Consider the following 22,299-nt stretch of genomic DNA (forward strand, 5'->3'; position numbering starts at 1 on the left):
TTAAACAAATGGTACTAGGAATGATTTTTTTTTGTCTTCTTCTGCAGGTTAAAAAAAATAATGCTAGCCAGGAAAAAAAAGGACAAGCTTTAGTTTTTAGCAATCGTTACTTAATACCGATTGTATATAATTTTACTACGAAAATCACATTTTTATAATTTTTTAAACAAACTTTACTATGAATAACTCTTGTTAAATCGAGTGAATAATCGAGTGAAAATAGGACAAGAAAAAAAAGCAAATCTATGAAACAGCAAAGTTACTCGCTAGTGAATCAGTTTGTAAATAAATAAAAATGCATATTAATAACATATAAACTATAGTACGAATTGATGACTATGGTTATACGTTTATTTTTATCTTTATTAAGTTTATAATCTCGAAATGATTCAACTGGTACACTGTTACGAGCCTAATAGTTCTGAAAATAGAAAAAAAAAAAAAAAAATGCAAGGTACTTTCTAATGACTGCCTTAATCTATATTTTTCGAATTTTTTGTCAAAAATGAAGACAAAAAAAGTGCAAGCATTAAAAACCATAAATTATTCAATATTTAAGCTAGGAATTTTTCTTTAATCGATATCTAACGAATTGGTGAAGAGATTAAAAACCAATTAGATTGCCGAAGGAAACAGCGAGAAGTTGAAAATCGATTTTAAGTTTTTAATAATCATCTTCTTCACTTGTAATTCATTAGACTTACGATAACATTTTTGTTTTCTCCTCGCTTAATTATTGATTTACGACTTCGAAATTGCATTTTTTTTAAATTTAATTTTTGATGAGGGTTCTGAAAGTGTGTGCAACGATTATCGATACGGAACACAAATATATTTCAAAATAAAAGGAAATTACAACAACAACAATTTTTTTTTAATCGGTTTCTAAATGCTACTGTTTATAAATGTAGCATTTTACGCATTATTAGATTAATTGCTAGACCAATGGTATAACACAGTAACTAATTTTCAGGAAAAAAAAATTTTCTTTTTCCGAATATGACAAACCTGATTTTCTCATCTTTTAAAAGCATTTTTTACGAACTCTTCTAATCATAAATAACTACTTAAGATGCACACAAAGATAGAAACAATTACATTAAACACCTGCTATAAAAGTGCTTGTTATCTCAATATGAAATCTCTTTAGCCTGAAATAGTATTAAATACTTCAGTACAAATCTAATATTAGATTGAAGACGCGTAAAATTCACTGTGCTATCAATGTGACACAGAAACTCAGTGGTTCGAAACTACGTAAATATAAGGATGAAATTGGTCAGACATCTACCAGGATTTCGTAAGCATTTACTAAATGTTTTTGAAAAAATGTATTTAAAATATATTTTAAAATTTTTATGAAGACATGCGCCATTTTGCTCTGCGAATATGGTTAATTAAATAGATATTTCGAACAGAGATGCAAATTAAAAAACACTGCCACCGTTATACTTTACTAAAATATATGTTACTCATGATGTTCGTAATGACCACCCTTAATGTATATATTTAGAATCGTTACAAATACTGAAGTCAAACTTTAGCTTTTGCAAATTAATGTTAAACATAAATGATACCGAATTTTGTCGAAGATCACTAGTGATTAGACAAATTTTGTTGAATCACTTCTCCCGTTCATTTTTCAGCCGGAGAAAGTCGGAAGGAAAAAATATCAAAATCAGTTTGATTGTCCGATGAAACTTTTAGGATTATCTAAAAAACCCTTTCCATTCTCTTCTGCTTCCCAATATCTTTTGTCCCACCTTCCCCATTAGTGATTTGTTATTGATTGATAAGGTACTTTTTTTCTACCCCGCTTAAATATTAGTTTAAGACTCCTAAATGTGTTTTTTTTCCCTTTTTCATTTTTGAGAGAATCTTGAGAATACATTTATTAAAATAATTTCGAATCATCCTTTCTTTAAAATTTTATTTCTTATTTCTTTTTAAATTTTCAGTTTTTAGAATAATATTCTAGCAATACCAGAGCTTTAAATAATCGCAGTAGAAAATAAAATTTTCAGTTCGAAATGTGTAATTTGGAAGAAAGTAAAAGACTCATAAATGCGACAAAACACTTTTTAATAAAATAAAAAAATCAGTTAATTAAATTTAATTAATTTCTTAGATATTGTAAATTATTATAAAAAGATTATACATTTTAATCTTTTGGCCTCTTTTTTGCATATTGTGGTATATATTTTTATAGCAGTCATGGAACATATATAGTCGAACAACTTTTGGTCTTGGGTCAACATGCTAAATTTTCATTGAAATTTCCGACCAAAGAAAGTAAGTTCAATTATATTTTTATGTAGACAATCGCTCCGTGAAGGCACGCAAGCAGAAAAAAATATAAAAAACTTGAAATTTATTGCCTAATACATTGCATCTCAAGAGACTACAGGAAAACAATCAAAAGCGCATATATACAGGATGAAGCCTTTAGCAGGATGATCGACAATCGAAATAGTAGAATACTATACGCAAACTAACTGTGCCAATGCTTTTTTCCCCTTAATCTTGTTTAATGTTGTAAAATATACAAGCTCATTAATTTTATTATCGTAATTTTAGATTTTGATAAACGGTAATTACGAAAAATATGTAGCTAGGTAGGTACTTTATTAATGTCGCACTAGAGCTTCCCAATGGGCTATTGGCGACGGTCTGAGAAACATCCCTGAGGATGATTCGAAGACATGCCATCGCAATTTTGATACTCTGCACAGGGGATGGCTCTCCTGCTTTGATAGACCGATAACCCGCGCACGAAGTCGAGCACTTTACGGTAGAACAGTTTAACGAGGACCGAAACCGCGCACCCTCGGTTCATACGCACGCTGATCAAAGTGGTCATCCACTCGCTTACTGACCGCAGCCAGTGATGCTTGACTTCGGTGTTCTACTAGGAACTATCTCTTCACGATTAGTCCACTGCTGGACTTGAAAAATATAAAATTAATATTTAAGAAAATATTAAGTATGAGTAGGGATCTTATTTTCCTTGAATGTCATACAATTGAAACAATTCAGTAGTTTTCATTTGTAAGACACTCTATGTCACATTGCTTTGGTAAAATAACTAGAGTACATACCATTATTAAGGTAATCCCAAACAGGTCACACGCTAAAAGATTATTTTGCGTTTTGTCATTTGCCGTTTGTTGATTTTTAGTGTTATCATCAGAACTCCATAAAAATGATAACATATATGATACATAAATGATAACATATTTATCAGGAGTAATGACTTGATTAGATCTTTGGAGGTATTTAAAATGTTATTTTGTTAGTCATTATTTTATGTAGTATAATATATTGTACTATAAAAATTGTAAAAGTGAAAATGCTACCTATAGTAAATAATTATCTTAAAACGCATTAGTTTTGAACTATATTTTGACATATAAAAATCAAAGCAAGTCAAAAGTCCTTAAGTTAAGATAAATTTGAATTATATTTTGAAATATCGGGACAAGATATTCATATTCCCATTTGTGTGTTTTCAATTTTACAAAAAGTTAGGGGCATTGCAATTTCAATTATATTCTTGGACAACTTTTTTGTGAAGTGAAGAATAACTTTGCCATTTTAATGTTCTGCTACTTGCGGCCGGATAAATAAAAGATTAATAAATAGTATATAAATAAATAAATAAAATCTTATTTTGGGTCACAAGTCAAGATTGAATGTGTAAAACAGAGCATGGAGCTTAGATATCCTTATAAAATTTAATATACGCTTTATTTTCTTGGATTGTCGCCTCACTAAAATAGTCCATTCAATTTCTGATATTTAGCTGAAAGATTTCATGAAATAATAGTATCTATAAATAAATGCTATTAAAGCAAATTTACTTTTTCCCTAACTATATGAAATTTATAAATAGTCTTAAAAGGATTGGAAAATTAATTTTTTTGAAGAAGAATATTTAATTGTGAACAGCTATAATCTGTTTTACTCGTCCAGTTGCTAGTAAAAATGCGAAACGTTTAGGAACACCCGTAATTCCGCGTTCTAACTAGTCTCTTTAGCATTAACTAATGATAACTTTGGATTAACATTTCTATTCTCTTCTTAAAAAACGCAAAGTGGAAAACTTAGATTACTACATTTTGCAACATTATTTTAATAGAGTACAAATGGATAAATAAAAATGAGGAATTTTTTAATGATGGGTTCTTATTGCCGTAACCTGAACGTTTATAGCATATTTTACCTCAATTAATATTTGTTGTTAGTATGTGATATAATTTTTTTTTAAAAAGCATAATAATTTTTTTAAAAACTTCAGTCTAAGCTTTTATAAAGTAAGCTTGTTTCTGACAAAAAAAAATTAATTTAACAGATTTTTTAGTTCTCTTGAAAACGAAGCTATCAGTCTATAGAGTCAAGTGGGGTAAAGTAGGTATAAAATCAAGAGTTTTTTTTAAAGAAGACGCTAAAATAAAACTATTAAATTCATTTTACCGAAATTTTCTATGCATTTTATATATATTGCGTTCATATAGATTAAATATGAAGCATAACTTATCAATTTTGTTTAATTGTTTTTTTTTAAATTTTTTTATTTATTTATTATTTTTTTTTACAGTAATGTATTCAAAAGAACATGTTTTGATCCCCCCCTTTACTCCAAAGTTGGGTAAAGTGGGCATAGTTCTAAAATTTGTATATATTTCCTTATAAATCCCATGCAAATATTATTTTAGAAATAAGCTTTTAATTATTTAAGAGCACGTATTTTGATTATGTTAAACGAATAAGAGTTAAAAATATTTTTTTTCGTATTATTAAATTAAAGAGTTAATGTTCTTGGCTATTAAAATTAGGTTTCACTTCTGATGCAGCACATTTTGCTGCACTCTACACAATTTCATCAAAAAGTAAGAAAAGTGTAATAGTTTTTGGTTTATTTCAAGTATAAATGAGAGAGTAAAAACTGAAATGCAAAAACATATCTATAATGGTAATTTGAAGTGTTTTTACTATATATATAGCAAACAAGTATTTTTATTCAATTTACTTACTTTAAGAAAATTAAATTGTTTTCCGTGAAAAAACTGCCATATGAAGGCAGAAACATGAAAACTCACCTATATCTTCAAATATGCTTACTAAGTTGTACCATTATGCTATTTTGGAAATTTTTAAACTGTATAATATGCCTGATATAGTGTTATTTCCTCCCTATCTTCCTTCTCTTTAAAAAACAGAACTTGATTGAAATTTTATTTTTTAGTGTTAAAATTACTATGTAGAACAATAATCAAACAGGTAAATTATTTTTTAGCTATTTCGTTAAAATATATAGAGCATTAGATACTTACTAAAGCTAACACAGAATAAATGAAAAAATATCCATATCATACAACACTTAGCTAAGATAAATCTAAGTTTAACCATATATCCACTTTACCCCACCTCAGAAAACAATTCATAATAAAAAGAGTTTTGAAATTTATTCTTAAATTTCCAGGTATATCTGTTCTCTAGTTGTCCCTCTACCAGTGTGAACTAAATTTAATAGTTTTTGCCAGGTTTAAATTATATTGGAAGAAAGTTCGCCTGCAGCTTACTGTAAATGATGATTATAAACAGATAATTTGCAAAAAATTAAATTTTCATCTGTTTCTAAAATTGAAATAAAAATGCTTGCCACACTCCCAATAAATGTCTCTAAAAATATGAAAGAAACAATCTCAATTTAAGAGGAGAAAATAGATGTTTTTTTAGATGTTTTTTAGAAAATAGATGTTCTACTCTCCCCCATTTACCCACTTTACCCCACCTGACCCTACTTAAATAAAAATAACTTAATTTAAATAAAATATTGCCTTTGATTTTATTAAATATTTAACAAGTACATTTGCTTCAAAGAACGGTGCAAATTTTTCAAAAGATTTTTTGTTTATCATATTTACACAAAAAAAAGTATTTCTTATTGGAAAAAAAAAACTAGCAAAAAAGTGACCTCTTTTCAGATTTTTAATGCATATTCTTTTTACTAGAATACAAAATTAAGATCACACTACTAAAATTTATAAACTTTAGTAGTGTGATCTAAAATTTATAAATCTTAGCAGTGTGATCTAAAATTTATAAATTTAAAAAAAATTTATTTATATTAAATAATTATTTTAAATTTATAAAGTAATTTAATATAAATTAAATATATTTATAATTATGTTAAATATTTATATATTTATATTTGTGTATTTATATTTATGTATTTATATTTAGGTATATATTTATTATATTATTATATTTACATATGTATATTATTCTATTTATATATTTATATTATTATATTCATATATTTATATTAAATTTAATTAAACTATAATTCATAAATTCATAAAGTTTATAAATTTATAAGTTATGTGCGGTCACGCTTTTTTGTCCTTTTGCTTTCCATTTTTTTAAACTTTTGAATCAAAACGAATTTCGTTAAGAGTATAATATAGTGAATTTTGTAGTGTATTAAAAATTAGACGAGACATTTTATTACGCAATCATCTCACAGAGAACACACAATTAGAGGGAGGAAATGAAGATGAGTCATTGTACTTACATCTATAACATCTCCTTGACATTAACTTTTCTCAACCTTTTCTGCGCTGTCAATAAAAACTCCCTCACTAACGCGCTATATCGAACATAATGAGAGGAAACTGTGAATATGAATTTAGGGTTTGTTTCGGATCGCCAGAAAGTTAGACAATAGGGATGATTTGTAATAAAATCGACTTCTCATGTATTCATAATTCAGTTCTACGCATCTCGTGGGATTGTAAAATACATATACTTTAAAAAGAACAAACGGAAAGATATTTACGCGTAGTATTACCGTGATAGCGCTGTATCATAAAAGCGAGAAATTTTTTAAGTTAAAGAAATTTCAATGAACAAATAAAGATGCCATATAAAATAAAACTTCTATACGTGACACAAAAGGGAGCCATCTTCTTTTCTTTATGGACGTATAAACTGTTTATGATGCATAAACCTTAACCATCTTAATTAATATTATAATTTTATGAAATTCATATTTTTGATTGACAGAACACGGAATGTCTGAAAAACGGTGGCGTTTTTGATGGAATAATGATATATTTACTCAGACTATTATTATTAACGAAGGCCTTAGCGGATGCGTTTTATGTTACATAAACTACTAATCATCACAATGAATATTACTGTTTTTGGAATTTTAAATTTCAAGGTCATTGAAAAAATCATCGACGTTCATGAGATATAACCATGATTATTTAGGTTACTTAAAATATTGCCTGATACTTTTTAAGATACATAAATCATTATAATGAATATTACTATCTTATAAATTTTATTCACCTGATTGATAGAATAAACATCGACATGACTATTACAAAAAAATCAACGTTAAGGAGATATTTACACAAACTAAAATTATTTATGATACAAAAACCCTACCTTATACCTTTTATGAAACATAAACCATAAATTTGCCCTAATGAATAATTCCAATGAAACAAGTACAAAGAAAACGTCGACTTTCTTAATATACACAAACTATAATTATATTGCGAAAACCCGACTTGATATTTTTTTATGATACATAAATCCTTAATTATCATGGTGAATATTAATATTTTATGAATTTCAAGTATCTCATTGATAGAACAAACATTGCCATGATTATTAAATAAGTCTGCGTTCATGAATTACTCAGACTAGTATTATATTTATGATTCATAATCCCTTCCTTAAATTTTTTATGATACATAAATCACTAATCATGATCATGAATATTAATATCTTATAAATTTTATTTATAACATTGATGGAATAAACATCGCCATGATATTATTAAAAAATATCGACGTTCATGAGATACTGACAAAAACTAAGATTATTTATGATGCAAAAACCCTAACTGATACCTCTAATGATATGCATGAACCACTAATTACCCAAGAGAATATTACTAATTTAGAAATGTGTTTATTTTACAGATAGACATTAATTTTACCTGATACATTTTACGATAGATTAATAATTAATTATAATGATGAATATTAATGTTTTATGAATTTTATCCATATCATTGATAGTACAAGCATCGTCGTGGTTATTAAAGAAGTTGACTTCTATGTTTGTAAAGAAATTAAATGAATTCCTATATATTTACACAAATTGTTATTATTTAATGTTGTGTAGGGGTAGAACGGTTTTCGTCTATTTTTCATGAAATTGACGATTGGACCGTTGTAGCAGTTTGTAGTATTACTCATTTTTGACAAATCAATATCATGAAAAATCCGAGAGTTAATACACAGTAAAGATGGGCTGTGCTGAGGATAAAAGATTCCTGTGCAGTGTTGACAAGAAAAATATAATGAGGAAGACGACGGGAATACTATTAAGAAGGTATGAATGTAGAGCAGTGTTTCCCAAAGTTACCACTTTCGTGTACCTTTTCTAAATTTTTCGTAAAGCGGGGTACCACTTATAAAAAAATGAATGCAATTTTTAAAAATATTTATTAACATATTTTAGTTATTAACTGTTAACTCTGCAAAAAATAGCCAATTGAAAAATACGCAATCGTAAATTTTCATGGTTAGCTTTGCTTTTAAATAAAATTTTTTGAAATTTTCGTTTGTTGCAAGATATTTCGCATAAGAGCGCGTATCCCCGCTAAACTGTTCCCGTACCCCTGGGGGGTAAGCGTACCACATTTTGGTAAACACTGATGTAGAGGAATATTGAGGAGAAAACGTTTCTTGTTCAATCCGATTTTCAATTTTTTTCAGTATCAAAAATGACAAATTTTACTTCTTTTGGAGAATGTAAATCAATGCTTATTATAATCGTGCATACTTTTTTCTTACGATTTCAATCGTATGCTTGCTTCTGGTAAATTTCGGACCTTTGACATTAATTTTTTCTTCGAATCAACTTTCATGAACATTAACCTCTTTCTTCCCCCTGATCTTCATTTACTGTCATACTACTTGATAATTAGAAACTGTACTTGATACTCTTTATGATGCTCAAATCTAATACACACACAAATGATTAATTATACTCTTTGTTTCGACTAAAATATAGAGTATCAAAAATGCTGGCTTTGTATATTTTCACCGTATTTCTTTCGTCTAATGATGCGATAATTTTTCTCGGTAGCAAATTTCTGCTAACTAGCGTGCTAGTGCAATTTGCAGGGGAAAATAAGAACTAGGCGAATGAGCGGGATTAATAAAAAAGCGAAGAATGAGTGGGATTGATAAATAAGCTATTTTTTTCTTTTGTAATTTATAAACTGATCTAAAGAGGTCAAAAAGTCTGGAAAAAGTTTTGTTAAAAAAATTAATTTCATTTAATGACACCCAAAAAAGGTATTTTTCTGTAATAATTCATAAATAATTCATTAATTTGGAGTTCATTATTCATCAAATGATTCATTATTCATTAAATAAAGTATTTTGCATTCCCTTTAATTAGGGATAAAGGAAAATGCGTTAAAAAGATAAATAAAAATTCGTGAAATTGGGATTAGATTGTATATCTATAAATGCAATGAGATAATTTAAGAAAATTATTTAATGTAAAAAAGAATATCTTATTATCTTTTGCAGAGTACTAACATCTATTTATAATTTTGCGTTTACCTGCTGTCGCATTCAATATAAGTAATAAAAAATTTTAATTACTGTTTTTAACTCAATCAGATTTGAAATGATACAGATAAGATCAAATTTAAGATGAATTAGGTTTAACTTAATCAGATTAAATTATTTTTTTAACGTCGGGGTGAAAAGAAACATTATCCCAGAGAAATAAATTAAAGTTATTATTATTAAAGGTGTTAATAATGAACATTGATTTCCATTTATTATATTCCAATTTTTGTTTCAAGCTTTTTTTTGTGCATAAAAATAGAACTAAATGAAAGTTATGTCTTTTAATGTTTTTGATTATTAGAATATATGTTAAAAGTATATTAAAAGTAAGTAGATTAGAATAGATGTTAAAAGTATATTAGAATAGATGTAAGAAGCATATTAGAATAGATGTAAGAAGTATATTATGATAGATGTTAGAATATATGTTAGAAGTATAATAGAAGTATGTATATTAGAACAGAGGTTAGAATAGATGTCGGAAATATATTATAAGTATGTACATTAGAATAGATGATAGAAGTATATTAGAAGTATGTAATTTAGAATAGATGTTAGTAGCATATTAGAACTAATTATATTAAAATAGAAGTATGTATATTAGAATAAATGTTAAGTTTATTAGAAGTAAATATATTAGAATAGATGTCAGAAGTATATTAGAATAGAAGTATAGAATAGATGTTAGAGGTAAATTAGAAGTAAGTATATTAGAATAGATGTTAGAAGTATATTAGAAGTAAGTATATAAACTAAATTAGAATAGAAATGTGTATATTAGAATTATATATATATATATATAATAGAATAGATGTTAGAAGTTCTATATCTGTATTTTGGGCTACTTTATGATTATTTAAAAATTGTTTCATGAAAACAATTGATATTTAATTTTCAACTTCAATGTTTTTATGATTTACATCTAACTATGTTCTTTTTTTTTCAGGCCCATTTCCGTCTTCAAAATATTACATCTACTCAGTTTTGTTCATCTTCACAGTCATTCTCATCTATTTATACTCATCTCCTCGGGAATTGGGCACCAGTATTTTTGTCTTTACGAACAAGTACGGTGTTAGGTTCGAGCCATCAACGATTTCAACTGAGGAGAGAGATTTCAGCACATCTCCTGCACACTTGAAAAATTCTACTACCAAGTCAAAAATCGCCGATTCCCTGGAAAGCATATCAAACACTTCAACGATGTCAAATGTCACAAGTGCTGAATTATTAAATGAAAGGCTTTCAACGCAACCGCGGAAAGGCTATTTAGTCTATTCAAGCAACTGTAAAATTCCTGACATTGATCCGATGGACCCAAGTATTAAAAATTTGATCACTTTTAAAAAACCATTAAACTGTACGGTAAATATGCATTTTGTGTTTCATTTTATAAAAAGAAACTTTCTTTAGAAAGGTAACTTTTGAATAATAGCCTAACCCAGTGTTTCCCAAAGTGTGGTACGCGTACCACCAGGGGTACAGGAACAGTTTAGCGGGGTGCGCGTTCTTATACGAAATATCTTGCAACAAGCGATAATTTCACAAAATTTTATTTAAAAACAAAGCTAGCCATAAAAATTTACGATTACGTATTTTTCTATTTTTTTTTTTTNTTTTGCAGAGTTAACAGTTAATAATTAGTGGTGCCAACAGCCAGTTGTGATTTTTAACTTTTGTGCAATTTTTTTATAGTGAAAAATTCATTTACTTTTTTATTAATGGTACACAACGTTACGAAAAATTTAGAAAGGGTACACAAAAGTAATGAGTTTGGGAAACACTGGCCTGACCCAATCAGAGAAACAGTCCCAAGTAAATACCTAAATGGCGACTAAAGACATTAAAACTTAAGCAATTACTATTATTTTTATTATGAATTAAAATTCTTATCTTATTTTTTCCTCAAAAGATGGGAGCACAACAAGGTTAAAATATTAAGCACTAAGAACAATCAAGTTTAAATTCACAGCAAAAGTTTTAAATATATTAAAAAACTTTAGGTGCATCCTCCGTAAAATCCATTTTACAGTCGAATCCATTTTTACCGTTAACTTCAATTTCACCGTAAAATATTATACCGCAATTTTTACCGTAATATATATTTATTTAAAGTGATTCAATGTTTTATGGTAATTATTACTGTAAAAATAACGGTATATCAGGTTTTATATTCCGTAACATGTTCCGGTAAAAACAGTTTCTTACGGTTGAAAGTAACTGATTTCTAATGTATGGTATAATTTGGTCTGGAGGAATGCTAAGATTTTTCCAGTACTTTTTTCCGTAATTTGATCCAGAATTTTTTACATTGTGGTTTGGTTCGTAATTTTAAGAGGAAAGTTAATAAAAAAAACTTATCTTTTTTATTATAATATTGAAACTACTTTTTTTTTAAAAAAAATTTTGAGGACCTTACGAATTTTGCATATTTTACATCTCGATTCGACAGACCTAAATATTATCCAGTGCTACGCACATAAAATTTGATAAGTATCAGTGTGGTAGCTGTTGAAAAAAGAATACCATTTTACAACTAAAGCGATAACTGAATGAAATGTGTAAGGTGCGTGTAATGGCTGCATGAAACATGTACGTACATACTTTGAAAACCTTTACCAAAAATGTATTAAAGTTTAGTAGTAAAGTGTAGTGTACTGTACAATAGATTTTGTTCATTCGATTCTTTTTACTTATTTTCCAGGATAAAATTCATTCTTTACAGCGTATTATCTGATTTTTTTTATAGTTAACAGTAAGAAATGCATTATTTTCCATATATTAACTTCCCTTTTTCTTAGATGGCCATCTCACCTCGACATTAAAGAGAGATGGCCACTTATCAGTTTAATTTCAAGTAACTTTTCTCATATTCTGTTCTCAATATTCTTTTATCCTCAATATAACTTTTTTGCTCAAAATATGTAGAATACATTTGCATGAGAATTTAAAATATGCGTAAACGTTTCTTCCATTCTTTGTATTTTTATTTCGATTTGTAAAGAAACTAAGAACATCTATCCTAGGCTTACCCTATATTTTTTCTACCATTTTTTTCTCCACAATACCTTCAGTTCTGTCGTCATTTACTTTATTACCACTGTAATTACTTTTGCTTGCATTAAAATACTTCTAAATATAAAAATATTTTGAAATAAAGAAACTTTATTTAAATAGCCTATCATTTGTATCAATATTTCCCTCCAAAACTTTTTTGAATGGATTTGATAGGCTCCATCATTAGAATAACTAAACTTGTCTACCAAACGTCTCCGTTATTGGATTTTTATATAGGACATACAAAATAAAATATATAATAAAACGGGGTAGTGATCAAAACTAATTATGCTTTCGAAAAGTAATGATATGTTTTAAGCCTAACTGCAAATTGAGAAAGATGTTAGAATACCGTGAGAAGATATTTTACCGTTGGTGTTTAGATAGTAATTTATTCTTCTTTTTTTCTATTCTGACAGCTCACTTCGACTTCATTAAGAAATATTGAATAGAATTATTTCTCAGCTTTCGTTCCGCATCATATATCTTACAAATAAGATTTAAGGCAATCTAGTAGTTTGCATTTTTTTCTTTCTCTGGTATTTGTGCTTGATGTAATTTCAAGGTTATTATTACGAATCTGATAAGCGGATTTCATAAAAAGAAATCATCTGGAAAAAAGCCTGTGCATCAAAAGAAGTACTGACTGCTTATATAACCAACGAAATTAAATTATATTTTATTCATTATTTTAGATATAATTGAGTCTTACCGAATAAGTTCCAATTCCTATCGAGATTTTATACGTCTTCAAAAATATACATAATTAGTTTTAAAGTGTGGGAAGATTGGAAATAAAGTAGCTGTAATATATTTTGTGGGACAAATAAGATTTGAATAACTGTATGATTCGCAGATAAATAACTCAAATTAAATAATCTAAGCAAATATAATACACAGAAAAATAACCTTATTTATTCTAATGGCGGAAAAATGTGTAAATTTAGGTTTTAATCTACTTACTTATTTTTAAATATTAAGAACTGGTTGAATTGAGATTGAGTTTTATTAGACTGATGCTGATAATTATTTCTAATAAGTATAATCATTATTATTATTTCGAAGCATCATTATTCCGCATGTTAGATGTTTTCAGATTTAAAATTGTAGTTTTAAGATCTGTAATAAATAGTAAAGTAAAACTGTAAAAGATACAAAATGCTAAATGCAAAACTGAAGAAAAAAAAAAAACAATTTAAGTCATAAAATTTAAATCGATTTCTCTGAAAACAACACAATTTATGACGACATATTAAAATAGTCAAGCAAAGTTGAATCACTTATCATTTCTGCGTACTCATAAATATTTCATAGATTGCTCACAAATCATCCCTTTCAACATGCATAAAAAAATACATAAAAAATAATAAATAAAGAAAGAAAGAATTAGAATATCTTGAAATAGTTCACCACTCGACTAAATTATTCAGAAATCAATAGTTTTGGTGGCATAATGCTTTTCAAATTTATCATTCACAAAATGATAAATTAAAATATTGCCCTGTAACCATATTTTATCTCATTTTATAACTGGTATTGAACAGTCGATCCTTGTTTGGGTTCACCAGCTATGAATTTTAGATTCATAGCCCTGCAATTTTGAACCCAACCCAGAAGATGGGAAAACTCCAGGGGGCTGCGGTAGCTCAGGGGATAGAGCGTTTGCATCCCACTAAGGCGAATGAGATTCGAATCCCAGAGGTGAAAGGTAAAATTCTGCTCCCAGATCACACCGACCACAGTGTTGATATAAAAATATCCTCAGAGGTACACGAATCATGGGTTAGAGTCTCCTTGAAATCGGGCTAACCATGGATGATTTTCCTCGACATGTGGCACAAATGTGAATAGTTCCATCAAAAACGTTCCCAAGAGGAATAGTTTCTTTTAATGCTCGATGCAGATTCTTTTTTCAGCGTTGTGTTCAAAATTACAATGGTACGAAGTTGAATATTGATAGGCGTAAATTCATATTTGGGTTGGCTGTTCAATGTTGGTTATAAAATTATAAGATAAAGTAAGAAAACTCCAGGATCAAGCACTGGAACAAACTAGCTTTCATGGGTTGGAACTAACCCACATTTGAGTTACGTAGAAAGGAAAACCGCGAAAAACTTTTCACAATGGCAAGGGGATTATTATACCCATGATTCGCATCCAAATAAGGATGTTTTATGTCAGCACTGTGGTCGGTATGAACCTGAAGCAGAATTCAAATCGAACAGCTATATATAGGAAATATTTATGGTAAAAAATACAAATATATAAATCATCTACTTCCTTCTCATGGGCCATGAGAAAATTAGATTTTTTGGATGACCCTCATGTAATGAAGGAATCATTTATAATAAAATATTGATATGTTGAATCGAAATTTTATAGGTAAGTATTAATGCTTAAAAATGTAAGGTTTTTGTATGAAACAAATTAAAATGAATCTACTTTTTTTATTCACAGAAACGAGAACCAATTACTAAAACAGATGGAAATTGGCTTATATTAGATAAAAACGCAGTCATGAGAAGAGGTTTTAAAAACTACACTTGCTGTTATAGGTCTCTTGAAAGATATGAAGCCGAAGACGCATCATATAAGGATTGGAAATATGTGTTTGTATTCAATTGAAATAACATGATGACATTTTTATTAAAATTAAGTTCACGAAATCCCAATTTGCTTAAACGAAGTGTATCATATCAACTAAATTTGTAGTAACGAAGTAAATTTGTATCATATCAAACACGGATTTTATACAGGGTTTTTCGCAATCACCTCCTTTTATACGCAATTTTCAGAATCCTTGTAATAATTAAGTGAAAAATATAGACTTTAAGAGTTCTACATTAATACTTAAACGTGGAAAAGGGAAAACGATATCAAATTCTGAAAAATCGCTAAAGGAATGTCAGATTAAATATATCCAAAACCAATTTAAATTCCCGATGAAACATGAAAGTGTTTCTCCTTTTGTATTATTTCATTTCGTATTCATTTAATAGTTTTCGAGCTACAGCAGGGAGAGGGAAGCTCAGCGGAAATTTCCTGAAACAATGGTGGAAGCTATAGTTTTTTTTTTTAAAATATAAGAGTAAAATTTTATTTTCGATTTTGTATTCAATCATTATAATTTAATTAAAAAGGAATATTTTATGAACATTGCTGATGAATGAATTGAAACGCAGCTAAATTTTTTAACAAAAACAATTAATGTTGCTAAAAAAAATAGCTATCTTGTATCTTTTAGGAATACTATGTCTTTACAATATTATTTTAAATTGAAAAGGATCTGACTTCATCTGAAACAATACACAGAACGTACTGAATATTATCTTTTCCTCTTTTATCACCTTCTTTAAATCTATATCTGATAAACAAAAATGAGCTTTATCCGCTTCGCTGCATTGAGACACCTGAAATTGTTTTTATTATCCATTCAACTAAATACTATGAATGCGGATGTTTCCAGAAATAGTATTTTCAAGTCTTTATCGAAAAAATTTACTATAATATGCACAGAACAACATGTGTGTTAAATCTCGAACAGATATCGCATAAAACAAGTTCGCTTTGTAGCTTTGTGCAAATTTTTTTTGCGTCATTTTATACTAGTCTGATTTTATCTGGTGAAATTTTAAAAGCGAGTTTTCCCAGATTTAATAAACGATTCGTATAAATTATATTTATTTATATCCGTTTTAAAACAGCATTTTTTTTGCTGTTGTTTGTAAGCAATTTGATACATTAGTATTGAATAATCATGAATAGATGATGTATTAAATGATAAGAATTTATGAATTTATGCTTGAATAATCGGAAAGATTTTCTGAATAGTTTAACCATGTCTTTCATACGAAGGCCAGCAACAGTTCTAGAGGACAACGATACCACTTAATTGCTGCACAATCGCTAAAAAACCTGATCAATACATTTATTCAAATCAATTGTACATAGCTATTAGCTATAAATATAGAATAAATAGTACGAATTCTCGAAGGAATTTTTTTTAGATATAGAACCCCTTAAAATATCGAAAAACATATTAAAAAATAATATAATATAAAATAAACAAAAGAAAAAAAATTAAATGCAAAGTAAAGTTTACACTGTAAAAAATTCTGGATCAAATCACGGTAAAAAGCACTGGAATTCCAAGTGTAGCATTTGTGAAGTACATGTTAGCATAAAATTCATTATTACAATAAAATTTTTATAGCAAATTTTTACAGTGATTCAGTCATTTTACAGTAACTATTACTGTAAAAATTAGGTTATTCAAATTTCTTGCTACTTAAAATTTTATGGTAAAATTAGATTTTATGATAAGAAGTACTGATTTTACGATAAAAAAAATACAAGTATAAGTGCTTTTTACAGTAANCTAATATTTACGCTTTAAATGCAAATAACTCAAAACTATGTTTTTTTTGCTTCGATGTACCTTTTCTTGAAAACTATTGATCACAACACTTTGATATTTGATTTAAAAAGTTCCTTTAGTACTGTAGTTTGTGCTGAAGTGAGCAGTTTTTTTTAGAGAAACTTAATATTTTTTTTTAATTCAAAATTTTTGGAAATGTGAAGCTTTCAAAATTTTCTGACATGCTGTGTGATTTATTTTTTTAAAATTTCTTTTAATTTACTAAATTTAAAAAAGTTCCCTTCAGTATAATCTAGAATATCTATTACATACACAAAAAAAATTTCAAAGCTCTAACTACGATACTTTTTTTTTAAAAAGGTACATCGAAATATGCCATTTTAACATTGTCAACATAGGAGGTACCGAGCCCCTTAAACACTTGCTTTGCCACTTGCGTCGTTGTGGGCCATTTATTATCTATAGAGCAGGAAAAGGTTATTTAAATTATTAAATGTGTTACTAAAATTTATTGATGCCGCATAGATATTATTTAATTTTCTTCCAGTGAATTCCCATTCATTGCAATATATCCGGAAAAGAGAAGGACCAAAAAAAAAAAAAAAAAAAAAAAAAGATTGTTTGCTTTGAAAGCCTTTTTTCACCTCTCCTTATAATCAAATTTCTGTCACCATTGTCAGGGCGACAAACAATTTTTTAAAAAACAACCTAACTGCTGGTGCTTCAGGAAAAATATGGTCTAGCCTTATTCTCGATTCCATTCCCATGGACCTCCCCCGATAGATTTTCTCTGCAAGTTTCAAAATTGCACATGACAATCTTTAAAACCATTATCGCCGAACAGCCATTTCTGACTCCCCTGACTGCTCTCTATGTTCCACAGGAAATGATATGAATTTTAATCACTTAACAGTTTGCCCATTCCTGTAGTTATTTGATCATTAACAACTTTCACAAATGTAGGTTATTTTGTACTCGGCTGCTAGTAAGAAAATATGATTGGCTTCCGGGTGTAAGAAAAAAAAGATATTATTTATTTTTGCCTGGTTATTTATGTTCTAAGCTGTATAGTATACATAAACAGATCGTACTATGAAACTTGCTTAATTGTTTTCCATCGAACACCTCACCTATATTTTCTAAAACAGTGCGATCTCGGTTAGTTTTTGATAATCTCTAACCAACAGTTGAAGTTAACAACTTTTCATTGAGACATGTTGTACTTTTTTTCATACATTTTACTGTGTTCTAAGTGTTCTAACTGTTAGTTTCGAAATCAATTTAACTGCTCTATTCTATGAAAAGTTAACTGTAGCTTCTTTGTGTTTGGAGCAAGTAGCATTATGGAACAAGATATACCAGCAGCACAAGTTAATAGGCGAGGTAACTCGGTTCTGCAAATGAATATAATAATCACCCGTAGACAAAATATTACAAAATGGTCAGTTACTGAGTTCAAATATATTTAATTCCGTAAAAAATATAGATTGTTTTATCATCAATGAAATCATTTTTTACTCTAATTTTGCTTACGATGATCATCAAAGTAATTCTATATATACTTATCTTATTTTCAGATATGGGGACTGTCTGAGCTTGACAGACAAAGTTAGAATACACGACGAGTTTGTAACAGTTATCTGTAGAGGTACTATCAGCAATAAAAAAATTTATCAAGAATTCCACAGTTTCATTCACGATAAATTCGAAGTAGAAAAACGATGCAAAGCTCAGAAAACGCCACCATACAGCGTCATGATACTGGGAATAGATTCTGTTTCAAGATTGAACGCGCATAGACAACTGAACAAGACTGCAAGCTATTTATTGAACAACATGAAGGCTGAAGAAATGTTCGGGTTCAATAAAATCGGCGACAATACCTTTCCGAATCTAGCAGCTATGCTTCTAGGCTACGACGAAAGGGAGCTATCAAGAGTTTGTTGGAATTCTTCTGCCTCAGAGACATTCGACAACTGCAATTTTCTGTGGACCAGTTTCGCTGAAAGGGGCTACAGAACACTCTATGCAGAAGATGTCCCCCACATATCTACTTTCAATTACGTAAAAGAAGGATTTTATGATCAGCCTACAGACTATTACTTCCGCCCTTTCATATTACCATATGAGGATAAACTCGGCTGGAAAAAGACGGGTAATTGTCGTTTATGTGTTGGTTCTGTATCCGAAACTGATGCAGTACTTCATTGGACAGGAAAATTCGCGAGCCATTTTAAAAATAAGGCCTATTTTTCGTTCATTTGGATCAATAGTGTTACTCATGATGATGGCAATGCTGCTTCTAAAGTTGATGATAGGTATGAGAAATTCTTTAGAGATTTGCATCAGTCTGGAGCGTTAAATAGAACCATTGTGGTTGTCATGGGAGATCATGGTATGCGTTTTGGCCGCTTGCGAGCTACATCTGTTGGCATGCTAGAAGAAAGATTACCTATGCTATTTATAGCTTTACCACCAAACTTCCGAAAACAGTATCCCAAGGAATCAGCAAACTTAAGAATTAACACCCATCGTTTAGTCACGCCATTTGATTTATATGCGACTTTCCAAAATATCCTCTATATCCAGGAAGATTGGTCGCTCACTAACATGGACGACGTTAGCAAAGAACTTGCTCAAAATTTTACTACCAGAGCGAATTCTTTGTTCGGAACTATATCGGAAGACAGATCTTGTGCAGATGCTTTCATTGACGAACACTGGTGCACTTGTAAACCTTATATATCGATAGATGTCGAAGTTAGTGATAATCTTATTGCGCATCTTGCCGAGTATCTCGTGAAATACATAAATGAATTACTTTTGCGAGTGTCCAATGTATGTGCTAAATTAAAGTTAAAGTCAATTAATAATGCCATAATGCAATCGCCTAGCATCGAACGTACTGACCTTAAAGAGGATGGAGATATTTATACAGTAACAGTCTCCACCTTACCTGGTGGGGCGATTTTTGAAGGTACAGTACGTACCGCTCAGCCAGATTATATATTTGAAGTATTAGGAACCATATCGAGATTGAATTTATATGGAAATCAATCAGCGTGTGTAAATGATGCCATCTTAAAAAAATACTGTTTCTGCTCTTTATGAGAGTTAAGATTAGTTCTAAATTAATAAATATATTTAAATTAACAGCTTCTGCTATTTTTATTCATAACAATATTGTGGTAGCTGAAGATTTTTAAAAATATTTGAATTAAAAATGGAGTTAAGTAGATGATTGAAAAAATATTTCCCGTATTTTGAAATACACGAGTTATGTATGTGACCAGTAAGTAAATTCTAAGAATCGCGTGAGAAATTTCCTTTCAAAAAGAAAAAGAAAAAAAGAACAATAAGAACTAAGTTACAAAAAATTATTTTAAAGGCAATCTCTGATAAACACCTTCAACACCTTTTGTGAACTAATTTTTTTTGCAACTAATTTAAATTATTTTCTTTGAATTTCTTCCGCGCTAACGTTTTTATAGATAAAAAAAGCTTAAGTGGTTTGAAAGTAATTGAAATGAAATAGTTGAATAAACATCATTAGATCGTTTTAAACCTTCCTTGTGGTTTGAAAATAATTGAGTTTGAAATTGAGCGCTAAATATCATTGAAAAAAGATACGGATTTGTTTTTACGTGTATTACAGACTTTTTCATTTTAAAATAAGATAATAAGAACTTTGATATATGTTGAGTAAATAAGATAAATACTGATTGTAAAATAGGTGCGATTATTTTGAAGGAAAAAAAATATTGCAGTCTTTACGTTTTTACAAAGACCCTTTCATTTTCATTTTTTAAAAAACAAAATGGAAAAATGAAAACATAAGCAGCTAAAACACCGTATAACAGCTGTCATTCCGCAAGAAATAGAAACAACCACAGCTAAGAAATGTAGGGGTTTATCATGTCTAATTATAAAATGTGTTTACATTTGATGGCAATATTTGTAGTTACTAGCAAGAGAGCAATATTTACTGTGATTCACTGTTTAGAAAACTCCTTTTTTCTTTCAGAAAATTTGTTTAATCCATTTTTGACTTAAGGTTTCAGGAAAATGGGGAGACATTCAGTTTGTTCAGAAATCAACGCATGGTCAACGCAATTATTTCACATTTACATTATTTTTAACTGTCGTTGAACAGCCGACCTAATTTTAATTTTTCAACTGGGCAGTCTTGTGATTTTGAAACTAATCCAGTGGTCAAGGTAACTCCTGGATCAAGCTTTGGGGTAAATTGCTTTCGTGGGGGCTTTTTGATGGAACTAAATCTCATTTGCGTTATAGGGAGACGAAAACCGCGAACACCTCTCATGGTTAGCAAGATGACAAGAGGACTCTAACCCATGATATGTCTACCACTGAAGATATTTCAAGTCAGCACTGTGATCGGTGCGAGCTGGGTGCGGAATTTGTATTGATCATCCATCTCTGGGATTTGAACCTGAGACACCCGGAGAGCGCTCTATTGAAAAGTAAAAGTCGTTTGGTTCTAAAACAAGTTTTATCCATTTTTTTAAAAAAATTTAACACTTAGTGACCGAATGCCGCCAACATTTTAATTATTCCAAAAACCTCAATGCTGCCATATAGTCAGTACTCGATTTAATTCGCTTTGGCGGAAATTAAATCGAGGTATCTATCTTGTTTCAAAGAGGTTGAAATATTTTACTATTAACATTAACTAAATAATTAAAATTTCAAATTCTCCAGAGATTGGTTTTAGTTAATAAAATATTCTGATAGTTGCGAACAAATTTTTTTTTTTTTTTGCATCGATATAACTACGGCACTTCAGAATTTTCATGGTTCATATGAACCCTGTTGTAAGAAAGCAAATAAATTCCGTTGGTCATTGTTCTACAAGAACATGCTTGTTCGTTAGGGGTTTTTCAGAATTATGATCAATCTGGACCTTTTATTCCATTAATATACAAAGTTATTAATTAACTAATATTATCTGTTATCATGCATTTATTTATTTTATTTATTAATTAATATTATAATAACAGTTTTTTTTATTCTATGCGCCAGCGAACAGAGAAACGGTTTAACAACTATTGATAGAAATTTGTTCTTAAACACTTGGCATTAATAAAGCTACGAAGGAAAATAATAATAATTTACATTTCCGCATTGACTTTACATGTGTCAATATATTTTTTTAACCTTCAAAATCAGAAC

General features: G+C 29.0%; 2 protein-coding genes across 2 annotated transcripts in view; one reads left to right on the forward strand and one right to left on the reverse strand.

The window, feature by feature from the left end:
* The window catches only part of LOC107456800 (trafficking kinesin-binding protein milt), a 39,252-nt gene extending 36,097 nt beyond the window's left edge, over window positions 1-3,155 (reverse strand). Inside the window, exon 1 of the mRNA XM_071178366.1 lies at window positions 3,099-3,155. The gene's annotated coding sequence lies outside the window, so the exon portion shown is untranslated. The remainder of the gene's footprint in view (window positions 1-3,098) is intronic.
* On the forward strand, window positions 1,163-20,259 carry LOC107438562 (uncharacterized). The gene is made up of 4 exons (XM_016050877.3): window positions 1,163-1,300; window positions 10,618-11,036; window positions 15,186-15,337; window positions 18,684-20,259. Exons 1-4 carry the CDS (start codon window positions 1,270-1,272, stop codon window positions 20,215-20,217), a joined length of 2,136 nt encoding a protein of 711 aa, XP_015906363.2. The 5' UTR covers window positions 1,163-1,269; the 3' UTR covers window positions 20,218-20,259.
* Window positions 20,260-22,299: the final 2,040 nt, after the last annotated feature.

Source organism: Parasteatoda tepidariorum, chromosome 3 (genome assembly GCF_043381705.1).
Source record: "Parasteatoda tepidariorum isolate YZ-2023 chromosome 3, CAS_Ptep_4.0, whole genome shotgun sequence".
NCBI classification, from domain to species: domain Eukaryota; kingdom Metazoa; phylum Arthropoda; class Arachnida; order Araneae; family Theridiidae; genus Parasteatoda; species Parasteatoda tepidariorum.